The 15,024-nt window shown below is 44.4% G+C and overlaps 1 protein-coding gene across 1 annotated transcript in view; it reads right to left on the bottom strand.

Annotated features, from left to right (window-relative positions):
- EGFL6 (EGF like domain multiple 6) overlaps positions 1–14,096 on the bottom strand; it is a gene marked incomplete at its 5' end in the record, with an annotated part of 36,649 nt that extends 22,553 nt beyond the window's left edge. Inside the window, 2 exons of the mRNA XM_081114979.1 lie at positions 500–606; positions 14,023–14,096. Of these exons, the coding sequence (XP_080971105.1) occupies positions 500–606; positions 14,023–14,096 (181 nt within the window). The remainder of the gene's footprint in view (positions 1–499; positions 607–14,022) is intronic.
- Between the last annotated feature and the right edge of the window lie 928 nt (positions 14,097–15,024).

Below are 15,024 nucleotides of genomic sequence, written 5' to 3'. Positions count from 1 at the left end.
ACAACAAGCCACCCGGGCATGCTCACTAAGATAGCAACAGAAATAAGTGACAAGGCAGGTCTCCTAACAAACCACGACTAGGTTGATGGTGTCAGCCACATTTTGGGTGGGAAGAGGTCTCACAGGAACCTAAGAGCTTGGGTGTTGATAGCTATCCATGTCCCTTTGCTGGGGACCCCACAGCTCATGGTGTCACAGATAAAAACCTAAAGCCCGGCCGGTATGGCTCAGTGGCTGAGAGTCGACCTATATGAACCAGGAGGTCACGGTTTGATTCCCGGTCAGGGCACATGCCCGGGTTTTGGGCTCTTTCCCCAGTGTGGGACGTACAGGAGGCAGCCGATCAATGATGCTCTCTCATCATGGATGCTTCTATCTCCCTCTCCTTCTCCTTTCCTCTCTGAAATCAATTAAAAAAATAAAAAGAAATAGTAATAAAAACCTAAAGATCCTGAGCTACTGCTTGAGCACATGGTGGCCTGATTTTTTACAAAGTTACCTTCACAGACTCCCTTGCTGCCCCTTCTCCAGCCGTAGCAGCAGGCCAGTTTGGTTCCATAGCGACAGAGCCCGGGCTGGAGTGCCGACAACCCGTGACCCCTTGGACTACAGACAAAGAGCCACATGTTAGTATTGAAAAAAACAGAAAGGGCAACAGAGACCCTTCCCTGCTACTAGATGAGCAGCAGAGATGTCAGTTACCTGGTTAATTTCAACAAACCTGCCCATTTGACTTTGAAAACCTGAATTTTGGGTGGCCAGTCTGTGCTACCATCCCTTGCCAGCCTTCCCCAGTAATTAGTGTCATCCATTTCCTCCTTTCCCAGGGTTAAAAGAATTGGGTTATATAATCTAGAAAACTAGGGCACATGAAAGTGGCCAAAAGTCTATGTTCCTGAGCCTCACAGGGCACCGATTCCTAAGTCTGCTTGGCACAGACAGAGCGGCTACCCGGGTGTGTGACTGTTTCCGAGCCGAGGGTGGCAATGTGACTCCCTGGCCCTTCGGCGCTGTCCCAGACAAGAGCACTGCACTTTTACCCCACTGGCCACCTGGCGCCGCTTGAGGAAACTGGAAGGTGCATACACTATAGGCCAGTAAGTGCTGGAAGGCTCTAGAGAACCCTCAGCCAAGCCCTCCCATGTTATAGATGAGGAAACTCCAGCCCAGTGGAGAAGAGGCCCCGCCCCAGCAGAGCAGTGTCAGGGATGACAGCCCAGCTGCCTTCTCCTTCCTCTTCGCCTCCTGGAAACACAATTTGCTAAACTCTTTATTTATATATATAAATTTGTGCAAGAGTAGGCCTTCCTTCTTCCTTCTCCCGGCTGCCAGCACCAGCTTCCCTCTGAGACCTGGGACCCGGGCTTCCTTCCTCTGGCTGGCTTCCCTCGGACCACCTGCAGGCACTCGGGACCCAGGCTGGCTTCCCTCCAGCCCCGACTTTGTCAGGAAGGATGTCTGGAATGACGTCCGGTCTAATTACCATATTACCCTTTTACTATATACTAGAGACCTGATGCATGAAATTCATGCAAGAGTAGGCCTTCCTTTCCCCGGCTGCCCTCTGGCATCCGGGACCCAGGCTTTCCTCCAGCTGCCGGCAAGCACCAGGACCTGGGCTTCCCTCGCAGCCCTGGCTTCATCCGGAAGGTCGTCTTTGAAGGATGTCCGGTCTAATTAGCTTATTATACTTTACACACACACAAACACACACACATACACACACACACAAAGTATATATTTCAGAGACGGAGAGGGAGAGAGAGATAGAAACATTGATGATGAGAGAGAATCATGGATTGGCCACCTGCTGCATGCCCCCTACTGGGGATCGCGAGCCCACAACCCAGGCATGTGCCCTGACTTGGAATTAAACTGTGACCTCCTGGTTCATAGGTCAACGCTCAATCACTGAGCCATGCCAGTTGGGCAATAGTACACTTTTTTTGATTTAGCTTTAGCCACAAGCCACATAAAAACAGATGCCCACCAGCCTTGGCTTTCAGGCTGTAGTTTGATGATTCCTGACCAAGTCAGCCCTGTCACCAAGTGCCCCTAAGTATTCTGGGCCACGGATGAAGCTCACTGCAAGTTTACCTACTCACTGGCCTAGAATGGGACAGGGTTGCTAGCAGATCCTGGAAGAAGACTTGAGTTGTACATTTTATGGAGGGCTGGGGTTGCTTCCACACGCATATTAAATGCACTGTAAAATGTTTCCTGGGCTGTTTAACAGACAAGGAATGTACATTTTACCACGTGCTTTCTGCTGCAGGGCTGGATTTTACGCAAGTTAATAACATGAGTCAAGGTCGGGAAGTTAAATAACCTTGCTGTTTTCCCTCGTGGTCTGCCTCCTACCAACTTGGTTGTTCAGTTAAGAGCTACAAAGAGATGGTGTCTGAGATTTCATTAGCTGAGAACACCAAATCAAGGATGAATTTATTCTTCACTTTTTCTTTTTAAAAAAACTTATATTTTTATTGATTTCAGAGGGGGAGAGGGAGAGAGATAGAAACATCAATGATGAGAGAGAATCATTGATCAGCTGCCTCCTGCACGCCCCACACTGGGGATTGAGCCCACAACCCAGCAATGTGCCCTGATTGGGAGTCGAACAGTGACCTCTGGGTTCATAGGTTGATGCTCAACCACTGAGCCATGCTGGCCGGGCTACTTTTTCTTGAAGGAACAATTTTTTCATCCTCTAATGGAATTAATTTTGGGCATTTATAAGTCATGCTCAACCTCTGAATGGGGTTTTCCAACCTCTACATGAGCAATATTTTGAGCCAAATAAATCTTTGTTGTTGGAGGCTGTCATGTGCATTGTAGGATGCTTAGCAGCATCCCTGGCCTCTACCTACAGACACCAGCAGCACCAACCCCTCCAGTAGTGTCAGCTGAAAATGTCTTTAGATGACTGACTGCCTCCTGCATGCCCCCTACTTGGTTTTGAGCCCACAACCCAGGCATGTCCCCTAACTGGGAATTGAACCGTGACCTCCTGGTTCATAGGTTGATGCTCAACCACTTAGCCAAGCTGGGTGGGCCCATTTTTAATTTTTTGAGGAAACTCCATACTGTTTTCCATAGTGTCTCTTAGCCATCTGTATGTCCACTTTGGAGAAGTATCTATTTAGGTCCTTTGCCCATTTTTAAATTGAATTGTTTGTCTTCCTTTTGTTAAGTTGTATGAGTTCCTTATATATTCTGGATATTAACACTTTATCAGATGTATCATTGCTAAATATGTTCTCCCATACAGTGGGCTCCCTTTTCATTTTGTTGATAGTTTCTTTTGCTGTGCAGAAGCTTTTTACTTTGATGTAGTCCCATTTGTTTATTTTCTCCTTTGTTTCCCTTGCCCTAGGAGATGTTATCGGCAAACATGTTGCTATGAGAGATGTCTGAGATTTTGCTGCCCATGGTTTCTTCTAGGGTTTTTATGGTTTCATGACATACATTTAAGTCTTTTATCCATTTTGAGTTTATTCTCGTGTATGGTGTAAGTTGGTGGTCTAGATTCAATTTTTTTTTTGCATGTACCTGTCCAATTTTCCCAACACCATTTATTGAAGAGATTGTCTTGACTCCATTGTATGCTCTTGCCTCCTTTGCCAAATACTAACTGAGCATAATGGCGTGGGTAGATTTCAGGGTTCTCTGTTCTGTTCCATTGTTCTATATGCCAGTTCTTGTGCTAGTACCAGGCTGTTCTGATTACAGTGGCTTTCTGGTATAGCTTGATATCTGGTGTTGTGATCTCTCCTATTTTGTTCTTCCTTCTCAAGATTGCTGCAGCTATTTGGTGTCTTTTTTTTGTTCCTTATGGTGACCTCTAACCTCCTTATATCCCATTGTAATACATTAGCATGCTATCCGACACACCCTGCAGCTGCCTGAAGCCTATATAAGGACACAACGTGGTTGCTGGGGTTCTTACCAGAAATCTCCACCTCTTTCCCAGAAAGATCCTGAATATTCCTCTCCCCCCTTATTGAATGCCCTACCACTCGATTAAATGAACTTCAACAAAAGAAGTAAATCCCACTAGGGAGGGGATGCTCTGTATATGGAGTAGCCACTCTCACTGCTTCACTAATAAACTCTCTTTCACTTTAAATTCTATTCTAGCTTGTATTGGAATTCTTTCTTGCATGAAGCCAAGAACCTACAGTGGTTGGCAGACCCTTGGGCCCCCGGACCCCAGGAATGCCTGCATTAAGGGGTTTTCTAGAGGAAATAGGTCCTGACATGAATTCTGGTGACTGGTGGAACTTACCCAGGTACAAGGGAGGGGCCTGTTTACTGGGGAAGGTGTTTCAGGCAGAGGACAAAACATGTGTCAAGGATGGAGCCACTAAGAACACAAGTTGGTGGTCTATAGACTTAAGAATAGAAAGTAGTGTGTGTTTGGACTAGGGAAGTGGGAGAGGAAGCAGAGAGAAGAAATAGTAGGATGGAGAAGGGGCAGGGAGATTAGCAGGGGCCAGAAAGAAAAGACCTGTGTCCACGTGAAACAGGCTGTCCATCCTGAAAGCTCTGGAGAGTTATGGAAGGATTTCAAGCACTAAGAAATAGCAAAGATTTGACAAAACTCAAGCCAGCCGCCTTACAGCCATGGTGAACTTGATAAGCTCTAACAAGATTACTAAAACTGTTAGATGTGAAATATCACAAAAACAAATGGAAATTTATTGAAATATGATATTTTCCCAAAAGTCTAAGTAGAAACTTTGGTGAAAGAGCCCAGGGCCCCCTGCACAGGTGGTCAGACCCATATCATATGTGTTGGGCAAAATCAATCACTTTTGATTTATGCAGAATTCTGCCTGGGGTTAACTAACAGGAGAAAATCAGCAGAAGATGAAATTCATATACTGCTTGCACATTACCACAGCTCTCCAGAGACATTGTCTTTCTCGAGTTTTATTGCTTTCACATGCTTGCCTGTAGGTGAAAAGGTGAAACAGAAATCTGAGTTGTAGTCATTTCTCCCAAGTCTTCGGTTTGTTGTGTGTTTTTTCAAGTCATCGTTTTTTGACATTGTACAAAGCATCACTCGTAAAACTTGCCAAAATGTTCATGAGTAACCCTTGGGCCATGAAAAACTTGTTAAGAAAGTAAGATTATTTTCTCAGTGACAAATACATCTTAGAATTCAAGCTCTCTTAGAAGAAATCAGAAACTGGACATTAAATCGAGCCTTAGTCTCATTTGTTGAAAAAATGAAAAGAACAGCTAAGAATCTACTGATGACTGGGAACTAGAAAATGGATTTTGATGTTCGGGCAACTGTACAAAGCAGCCTCCAGCTACACTGTGGATGCAACGACACGCTCTGTGCATATTTTCTAAAGATGACCGAGCAGCTTCAAACAACAGTGAAAGAAAAACCATTGAGAACCATGCGGGTCCATAAATGAGCCACATGCCTTTTAATGAGTGGGTGTGCCATCCATGAATTCACTCAGCTTTGAGAGATGGCTTCAAATGAACAGCAACAAATGGGATTTTACTGGTTTGATCATCAAATGCTACATCTGGTCATGAGAATGGAAAATTAGTTTAAAGGGGGGAAATCACTCCTGGACAGAAATGCTACTAATTACTTGCTGGTTTAAAAAGATGCCAGAGGAAATTGATTTATTACCCCCAGAATCCAGCTCTGCATTGTATGCTTGCCAGTTTTTTTTTTTAATGCACACATGCAGCTATTTAAAACTACAAATAAAAAGAAAATTAATTATTGTTTCTGTTTAAATTGAAACAATATTATTGAGGGGAAGAAATAGGCAAGCATGATATTGACAATAGCAGGGCACACTAACTTATAAAATCTTTTAAAAACTGTCAAAGAGAGAGGAGAGAGAGAGAGAACTCTGGGACATGGACAACAGTGTGGTGATTGTGGGGATTAGGAGGGTGGATAGAGGTAGAAGAGGGCATAGAGGAGTGAAATGGTGATAAAAAATAAACATTTAAAAAAGTAAGTATAAATATCTTCTAAAAAAGCTTGAACATTTAGTTTCTACATAGTTTTCACATGCCATTCCATGTTAATGTTAGCAAATGATTCAAATTACTTTCCCAGCAGCCTCTCCTTCTACCTTTGCTCGAATAGCATGCCCACTCATGATCGTTCCCTCACTAATTCAATTCTTATTATACTTTAATATCTGGTTGTGAGGATTCTGGATAAGGGCCATAAACCATTAGGCTAAGCTACATGAAACTACCATTTTTTAAAGTTAAAAATGGCCAAACAGCTTTAACTCCATATGTTGCAATTTAATGGCGGTGGAAGAGATGGTTAAATACTCATTAGGTTGCTTCTGTGTCTCCTGGGCACAGAGCTATGCTAGACTTCCCCGCCAGCTGCCAGCTAGTTGGGGCCACGGGACTGGATTTGGCCAGTGGAATGTGGGAATGCAAGCAGATCACCTCCAAGCCTGCTCACAACACCTCCCAAGAGACCCTGGATCTGCTTATTTTCCATCAACCCATTGATGAGAGAGGATTCTGCAGACCTGGGGGAAGATGGTGACTCTCAAGATGGATGGATGGAGCCTGGTTCCATGTGAAGGCATGCAGCCATCTTTTAAACATGCCTTGGACTTCAAGGCAGACAAAGAAAGAAACTTTTGCAGTGTTCAACCACTGAGATTTTGAGATGGTCTGATGCAGAAGTTAGCCTACCATGATCAACACTGTAGTATTTCAAGAATCATTTCCTAAAGTCTGATATACATGATTATATTCTTTATATGTGAATCCATTCATACAAAAAAAAACCTTACAAAGCTATCAATATGAACTGCATTTAGCTCCATATTTATTGAAGCATGTATTTTTAAAATGTATAAAATTGGACCAGTGTATTCTGGCATTGTCAAAGATACATGGTTAAGGCAAAGTATCAATCATAGGAATTTAACAGATGTCTGAGTATAGAGAGCTTTTATGCTTTTGGCTGGATTGACCCAAACCCATGGAACCTAATATATACCTGGGGTCATCAATAAAAAGGAGTTTATGAGAAAGAATTTCTGACTTTGGACTGAAATGATTCCACCAACATCCACTGCCCTCTACCACCTTGAGAGGTCCCCTAACTTAACTCTGGTGCCGTGTCACATATAGACATTTTTTGATATTTGCAACCATAGTAAAACAAAGACTTATATTTTTGACTAGAGGCCTGTTGCACGAAAAGATTCATGCAATTGGCCTTCCCTTCTCCTGGCTGCCAGCACCAGTTTTCCTCCGGCACCCGGGACCCAGGCCTTTGCTCCAGCCGGAACCACCTTCAGTCTTTGCTGTTCCGGCTGGAGCTGCCTTCAGTCTTTGTTCCACCGCTTTGCACCTACATATGCAAATTAACTTCCATCTTTGTTGGTGGTCAATTTGCTATCTCACTGATTAGCCAATGGGAGGCATAGTAAAGGTATGGTCAATTACCATGTTTGTCTATTATTAGATAGGATATTTATTTTATATATTTAAATGCCATTTAACAAAGAAAAATCAACCAAAAAAATGAGTTCGCGTGTCACCTCTGACATGCGTGTCATAGGTTCGCCATCACTGTCTTAAACAAAGTCTGGCACATAGAAGGCCTAGGGAACCTGGTCCTCAGGCAGGGATGTATTAACGTAGGCGAGTAAGTCTCCGTGGAGAGAAGGCCCTGAGCTGTAGGAGTCTGAGCTAAATGCTGAATTGCCAGAGTTCCTTTAATGCATTATACAGCTTGCTGTCTACATTGATCAAATTAATCAGAAAATTGCCGTCTCCACAGCTGAAGTTAATTTAAAAACATTCCAGGGGTTGTGGAAGTAGTGTAGTATTTCTTCATGGGATTCCTTATTTTCTGCAAAAAATATACTGTGCCAGAATTCTCTGTACGCTTGTTTATGGTTCCAGGAAACTTCATGATATTCTCCAAGACAAATTGAGAAGTTAAAACTTCTTTTACTGATGTTCAAATCCATTTAAATATTGCCAAACAAATTCAATCTTTTTTCTAAATAGGGATAACAAGGTCCAACCATGATGGGTTTTGTTGTTGTTGTTGTTTTTTATTTTTGTTTTTTGTTTTTCCATAGCTCCCAGTATGGCAAGCCCATTGTACCTAATGAGTTAAGATTCATTCTGGGTTCCTATCCATTTTCAAGATACAGGGCCCAAGTCCAACAGGCCCCAGGGTACCCCAAAGCATCTCACCTTCCTGAATATATAGGCTATCAAGCTCTCCAGGCCTACTGTGAACTGATGCATTTTCAAACTCCCCATGCCATGAGTGGTAGGACAAAACTTGGAACTTTCCATTGCTTCCTCTACTTCTCTCATTTATCTTCCAAGCTCAGGAATCAGGCTAAAATGGGGGAAGAGGAGTGTGTTAGTTTGGCCTCCCCCTGGAAGCAGACCACAAGATAAGATTTGAATGCAAGAAGTGGTTTATTGATGAGGTGAAGGGAAGATCAATAGGGGAGAGGGAAAGTGAGACAAGGAAGGGAAGGTAGTAAAAAAAAAGTCAGTGTTATCAAGACAGCTATATTTATTTTCCATCACGTTCATTCATTCATAATGAAACATGGGGGGAAATGACATAAAATGAAGTTAAGAAATAGGCAAAGGCTAGATCAGTGATGGCGAACCTATGACACGCGTGTCAGAGGTGACACGTGAACTCATTTTTTTGGTTGATTTTTCTTTGTTAAATGGCATTTAAATATATAAAATAAATATCAAAAATATAAGTCTTTGTTTTACTATGGTTGCAAATATCAAAAAATGTCTATATGTGACACGGCACCAGAGTTAAGTTAGGGTTTTTCAAAATGCTGGCACGCCGAGCTCAAAAGGTTCGCCATCACTGGGCTAGATCAAGCAGGTCCTTTCATGCCATTTTATATAGAACAAATTTTATTCTTTTAAAAAAAAATTTTATTGTTGAAAGTATTATATATGTCCTCTTTTTTCCCCATTGACCTCCTCTAGCCCACCCCAACCCCTACCCTAGGCTTTCACCACACTATTGTCTGTGTCCATGGGTGATGCATATATGCATACCAGTTCTTTGGTTGATCTCTTCCCACCCACCCGCCCAACCCTACCTTCCCTCTGAGATTCAACAGTGTGTTCCATGCTTCTGTGTCTCTGGGTCTATTTTGTTCATCAGTTTATTTTGTGCATTAGGTTCCACATATGAGTGAGACCATGTGATACTTGTCTTTCTCTGACTGGCTTATTTTACTTAGTACAATACTTTCCAGGCCTGTCCATGTTGTCTCAAAGGGTAAGAGATCCTTCTTTTTTACTGTGGCATAGTATTCCTTTGTGCAAATGTAACAGCTTTTTTTACCCACTCCTCTGCTGAAGGGCACTTGGGCTGTTTCCAGATCTTAGCTATTGTGAACTGCATTGCAATGAACATAGTGGTGCATACATTCTTCTGATTGGTGTTTCGGGTTTCTTAGGATATATTCCTAGAAGTGGGATCACTGGGACAAATGGCAGTTCCATTTTTAATTTTTTTTGGAAATTCCATACTGTTTTCCATAATGGTTGCACCAGTCTTCATTCCCACCAGCAGTGTACTAGGGTTCTCTTTTCTCCACATCCTCACCGGCACTTGTCATTTGTTGACAGGCGGTACCTCACTGTCATTTTAATTTGCATCTCTCTGATTACTGACTTGGAGCATTTTTTTCTTCCACTTTCACCACTCTTATTCAACATAGTCCTGGAAATCTTAGCCAGAGCAATCAGACAAGAAGAAAAAATAAAAGGCTTCCAAATTGGAAAGAAGGAAGTAAAACTGTCATTATTTACAGATGACGTGATATTGTACATAGAAAACCCCAATGACTCACCAAAAAACTACTAGATTTCATAAATGAATTTGGCAATGTAGCAGGATAAAAAAATTAACACCCAGAAATTGATGGAATTTTTATATACCAATAATAAATTCTCAGAAAGAGAAATTAAAAAAATAATCCCATTTACCAATGCAACAAAAAAGGTAAGATACATAGGAATAAACTTAACCAAAGAGGTAAAAGATTTACAATTGAAAAACTACAGGACATTGAAAAAAGAGATAGAAGATATAAACAAGTGGAAGAATATACAGTGTTCATGGATTGGTAGAATTAACATCATTAAAATGTCCATACTACCCAAAGCAATCTATAGATTCAATGCAATCCCTATTAAATGGCATTTTTCCCAGATCTAAAACAAATACTCCAAAAATTTATATGGAACCAAAAAAAAGACCCTTGAATAGCTACAGCAATCTTGAGAAAAAACAAAGTTGGAGGGATCACAACACCAGATATCAAGTTATACTACAAGGCCACTGTAATCAAAACAGCCTGGTACTGACAGAAGAACAGGCATATAGATCAATGGAACAGAACAGAGAACCCAGAAATTGACTCAAGCCATTACACTTAATTATTATTTGACAAAGGAGGCAAGAGCATATAACGGAGTCAAGACAGTCTCTTCAATAAATGGTGTTGGGAAAATTGGAGATACTTGCAAAAAAATGAAACAACCACCAATTTACACCATACACAAGAATAAACTCGAAATGGATAAAATACTTAAATGTAAGTTGCAAAACCATAAAAATCCTAGAAGAAACCATAGGCAACAACATCTCAGACATCACTAGTAGCAACACGTTTGCCGATACATCTCCTAGGGCAAAGGAAACAAAGGAGAAAATAAATAAATGGGACTACATCAAAGTAAAAAGAGAACTATGGGAGAAGCAAGGAATTATGGGAGAGAGTGTGATTCTGGGAGAAGCAGGGAGCTATGAGATAAAATGGGATTATGAAAGATACACAGGTAACTATGGGAAAGAATGGGATTCTGGGAGAAGCAGGGAACTGTGGGAGGGGATGGGCTTATGGGAGCAGCAGAGTACTATGGAAGAGAATAGGATTATGGGAGCAGCAGAGGACTATGGGAGAGAATGGAATTATGGGAGCAACACAGTAGCATGGGAGAGAAAATTATGGGAGAGAGTGAGATTATGGGAGAAGCAGGCAACTATGAGAAAGAATGAGATTATGGGAGAAAACGGGGGCAGCAGAGTACTATGGAGAGAATGGAGAATTATAATAGAAGCAGGGGATTATGGGAGATCTAGGAATGGACAAAGCATGTCTAGAGCATCTAAATTGTCCCAATGCCCAAAGGGTATAGAAAAGTCTGGGGTTCAAGACAAATATTGATGCTTAAAACTATGGAAACACATGCTGCTAATGATTTATTTATTTGATAAGTGTTAATTGTATGCTATGTGCTAAGCACCATTTAAGAGGCATATATTTTTTTACGTCACTAAAGTTATGGTGCAGATTTTCAATTAAATAAAAACTGGTGATTATATTAGAAATCTCTCTATAGCAGGGGTAATTTTTGCTATAAGTGTGAAACCTCAGAAAATAATCATGCCCTGGCTGGTTTGGCTCAGTGGGTAGAGCATCGGACTGCGAACTGAAGGGTCCTGGGTTTGATTCCGGTCAAGGGCACGTTCCCAGGTTGCAGGCTCGATCCCCAGTGGGGGGCGTGCAGGAGGCAGCCAATCAATGGTTCTTTCTCATCATTGATGTTTCTATCTCTCTCTCCCTGTCCTTTCCTCTCTGAAATAAATAAAAAATATTTTTAAAAAAGAGAAAATAATCAGCAGACATACTTTTCTGCAGTGAATGCCCAGCTTTTCCTTTTAATGTGTCCCTGTTACTCAGAGTCTGGAGTTGATTAACCATGGCTCCCAGCAGTTGCTGGAGAGCCGACCACTTGACATTTCCAAGCATGTTGAGGAGATAATAAACACACCGGCTGGTGAACCTGATACGGAGTAAGGAAACCATGTTTCACATCTTGAAAACTGCAGAATCCTCCACAGAGTCTCCATTTTAATATTCTTTGGCTTATTTGGGGGCTTGTCAGCTTTGCATTTAATTCGGTGGCACTTTGAGAGTGACACTCCTGGAGGTCGGTTTGCTGGTTGCTAGGGAACTAGTAATCTCATCTCCAAAGAGCGGGCTTTCTGGCAATACAAGACCCGCACAGTTCCAGGACAATGTAACTATGAGCAAATTACATCTGCCCACATTTTTATCGCGAAAAGGAAATTGAAGCTTGTGACCATACATTCTAAGAACCTGATTTGAGGTTTGTTCTCTTTGAACTTCAAAATCCCTTAAGACTGTGACAGACTCTGATGAAAGTTTTGTCGCTACGAGTCAAACAGAGATAGGCTCACCTGAAAGCAGCCTGCACCAAAGCAAGGCTCCCAGCCTGCTCTGCCCAGGAAATGTCCACTAAAAACTCTCCAACCTGGCTGGTGTTGCTCAGTGGTTAAGCGCCGACCCATGATCCAGGAGGTCACAGTTCGATTCCCGGTCAAGGCACATGCCTGGGTTGCTGTGGGTGTGATCTCCAGTGTGGGGCGTGGCAGGAGGGAGCCAATCAATGGTCCTCTCTCATCATTGATGTTTCTATCTCTCTTCCCTTCTCCCTTCCTCTCTCTGAAATGAATAAAAACATATTTTAAAAAATTCTCAACAGCGATGTGGTTCTCACTCAGCTGGAGGGGATTCAGCAGGGGACCTTGGACGTGTCCAGGGACATTTTTTGGTTGTCACACTTGGGAAGGTTGCTGTGGGCATCCGGTGGTTAGAAGTGCCACAGATGCTTCTGCTAAAACTCCCACAATGCACATAACAGCCTCTCTACCCCACAATAATGGTCCACCCCCGCCCCCAAGGGCGCTAGTCCCACAGTGGAGAATCCCTGCTTAGTGGACACCTCAGAAAGCAAGACGTCACAGCCAGGGAGCCAGGAACCCTTTTCCAGTGAGTGATTCCCAAAAGGCTGCCCTAATGACGGTGGAGAGCAGGGACGCTGGGCCAGACCGCCTGGGTTTGAATGCCCGGGGCCACCGCTCACTGGCTGTGCCTCCTGGTGCATTTACCTCCATCTGTGCCTCATTTTTGTCCTCTATCACTGGGGGGTGATAACTCCACACAGTGTAGTTATGGGGCTTTATTTTATTTTTTAAAATATATTTTTATTGAGTTCAGAGAGGAAGGGAGAGAGAGAGGGAGAGACAGAAACATCAATGATGAGAGAGAATCAGGGATCGGCTGCCTCCTGCACACCCCACACTGGGGATGGAGCCCACAACCAGAGCATGTGCCCTTGACCAGAATCGAACCCGGGACCCTTCAGTCCCCAGGCCAATGCTCTATCCATGGAGCCAAATCAGCTAGGGCAGTTATGGGGCTTTAAATGGGTGTTTCGAACAGTGCCAGGCCTGCAGGGAGCACTATATAAGCATGTCTTTCTTAAGTGGCCCTGCTGATCTCTGCAAAAATAAGTTTTGGGGCTTGGGAAAGCTTATGGGCAGTAAAGAAGTAACTTCAGATTCTGAACTGCCACAGCAAGAAGAATGAGTCCATTTCATTCACACACATGTTCTTTCTTTCCAGTTCATCAACCCTCATGAGAAAGCCACTGCGTGGGAACCCCCTTCGCAGCGGGCTCAGCCCGGGGTAAACCCTTAGTCCGAGTCCTCCCAGTTTCATTCCCTTCTCCCCCCCCCCAGCCCCCCCCCAAAACTAGCGACTGACAATCCATTGGTACTGGTTAGCGAGAGTGGAAAACACAAAACTACGCAGGCACAGGCGCTACCCACCCACAGGCAGACCCTCACACACGCGGCCCCACGGCTGCCTGCGGATCACGAAGCCAGAACGCACCCTTGGGGCGCGGGGAGGGGTGGCAAGCAGAGCCTCCCCCGCCCCCCAGGATCCCACTGGACGCGGTCAGGTGGGGCGCCTCAGATGCAAAGGGAGCTGGAGAGAAGCTGTGGCCGCCCAGGAACTGGCATCCTTGTTAAATCCAGGTCTCAGCGCGCACACACCCGCGGGGGGACAAAGCGTAGGGGCCCGTGGGGAGCTGAAGCCAGGGCGATCGCCAGCCACTCACCTGGCCGCGTTCTCTAATCCACCTGCCACCCAGGGGAGCAGCAGCGGGAGCGCAAGGGCCCAGGGCGACGGCATCTTCAGATTCGCGCCAGGCCCGCAGCTGTCGCCTGCCACTCCTCCTCCTGCCCCCCGGGAGGGCGCGGACCTGGCACAGCCTCCTCTCTCCTCTGTAGCTCTGGGTCTCCGCTCCTCCCCGGCGCGCAGTCCTGCGGGGCAGACAGGACGGCTGGCCCTGCGGTTGGGGGCGCTCGCGGGCTCAGGAGAGGTGGGGGCGCCCTGGCCAACCGCTGCGGCTCCTCTGAGGGTGAAGAGGGTTCGGTGCGCAAGGGAGGGCGGGGAGGGCCATGCACATCTGGCTGGGACCCGCCTCCAGCGCCACCCGCGCATCCTCCGCGCTATGTTCACCAAGAAACTTACCCCCGACTCAGCTTACTTCGCTCTAGTTGGATCGCCGTCTATTTCAGACATGGGGCAGCTTTCAGTGATATCTGCGCTGGAGGATTTAAGAATTCGCTGGAAAGGTCGAAGCAGGGACCAAGGGTGCCAGTTCAGAATGATGCTTCTATCCTATATCCGGTTAGACTTTCACACTGCAGAGTTTTGTTCAAAAACTGCAAAGCATGGGCTGCTAGAGCTGCAAAGCGCAACTCCTTCCTTTGACAAGTGACCTGCCAAACTCAGCTGCGACAGCTTACCTACACGAGACCACCAGATGATACGGTAATGGGGTAACCAGCCGAAATTAATGGCAGAAACACGAATATATATGAGTTCAGAGAATTCACTTGGGTACTCAGTATGTTCTTTGTTCTGACAACTTGTTATAGTAGAATGAATCATTGGTCCCTCCTTCCCCCCACTCCCTGCATCCACACCCTTTGTCTTTTTTAAAAAAAATTGATTTCAGAGAGGAAGGGAGAGGGAGAGAGAAACAGAAACATCAATGATGAGAGAGAATCATGGATTGGCTGCCTCCTGCACGCCCCCTACTGGGGATCTAGCC

The sequence above is a fragment of the Myotis nattereri genome (genome assembly GCF_964212035.1).
Source record: "Myotis nattereri genome assembly, chromosome: X".
NCBI lineage: Eukaryota > Metazoa > Chordata > Mammalia > Chiroptera > Vespertilionidae > Myotis > Myotis nattereri.
This window is presented reverse-complemented; position numbering and strand designations above follow the sequence as displayed.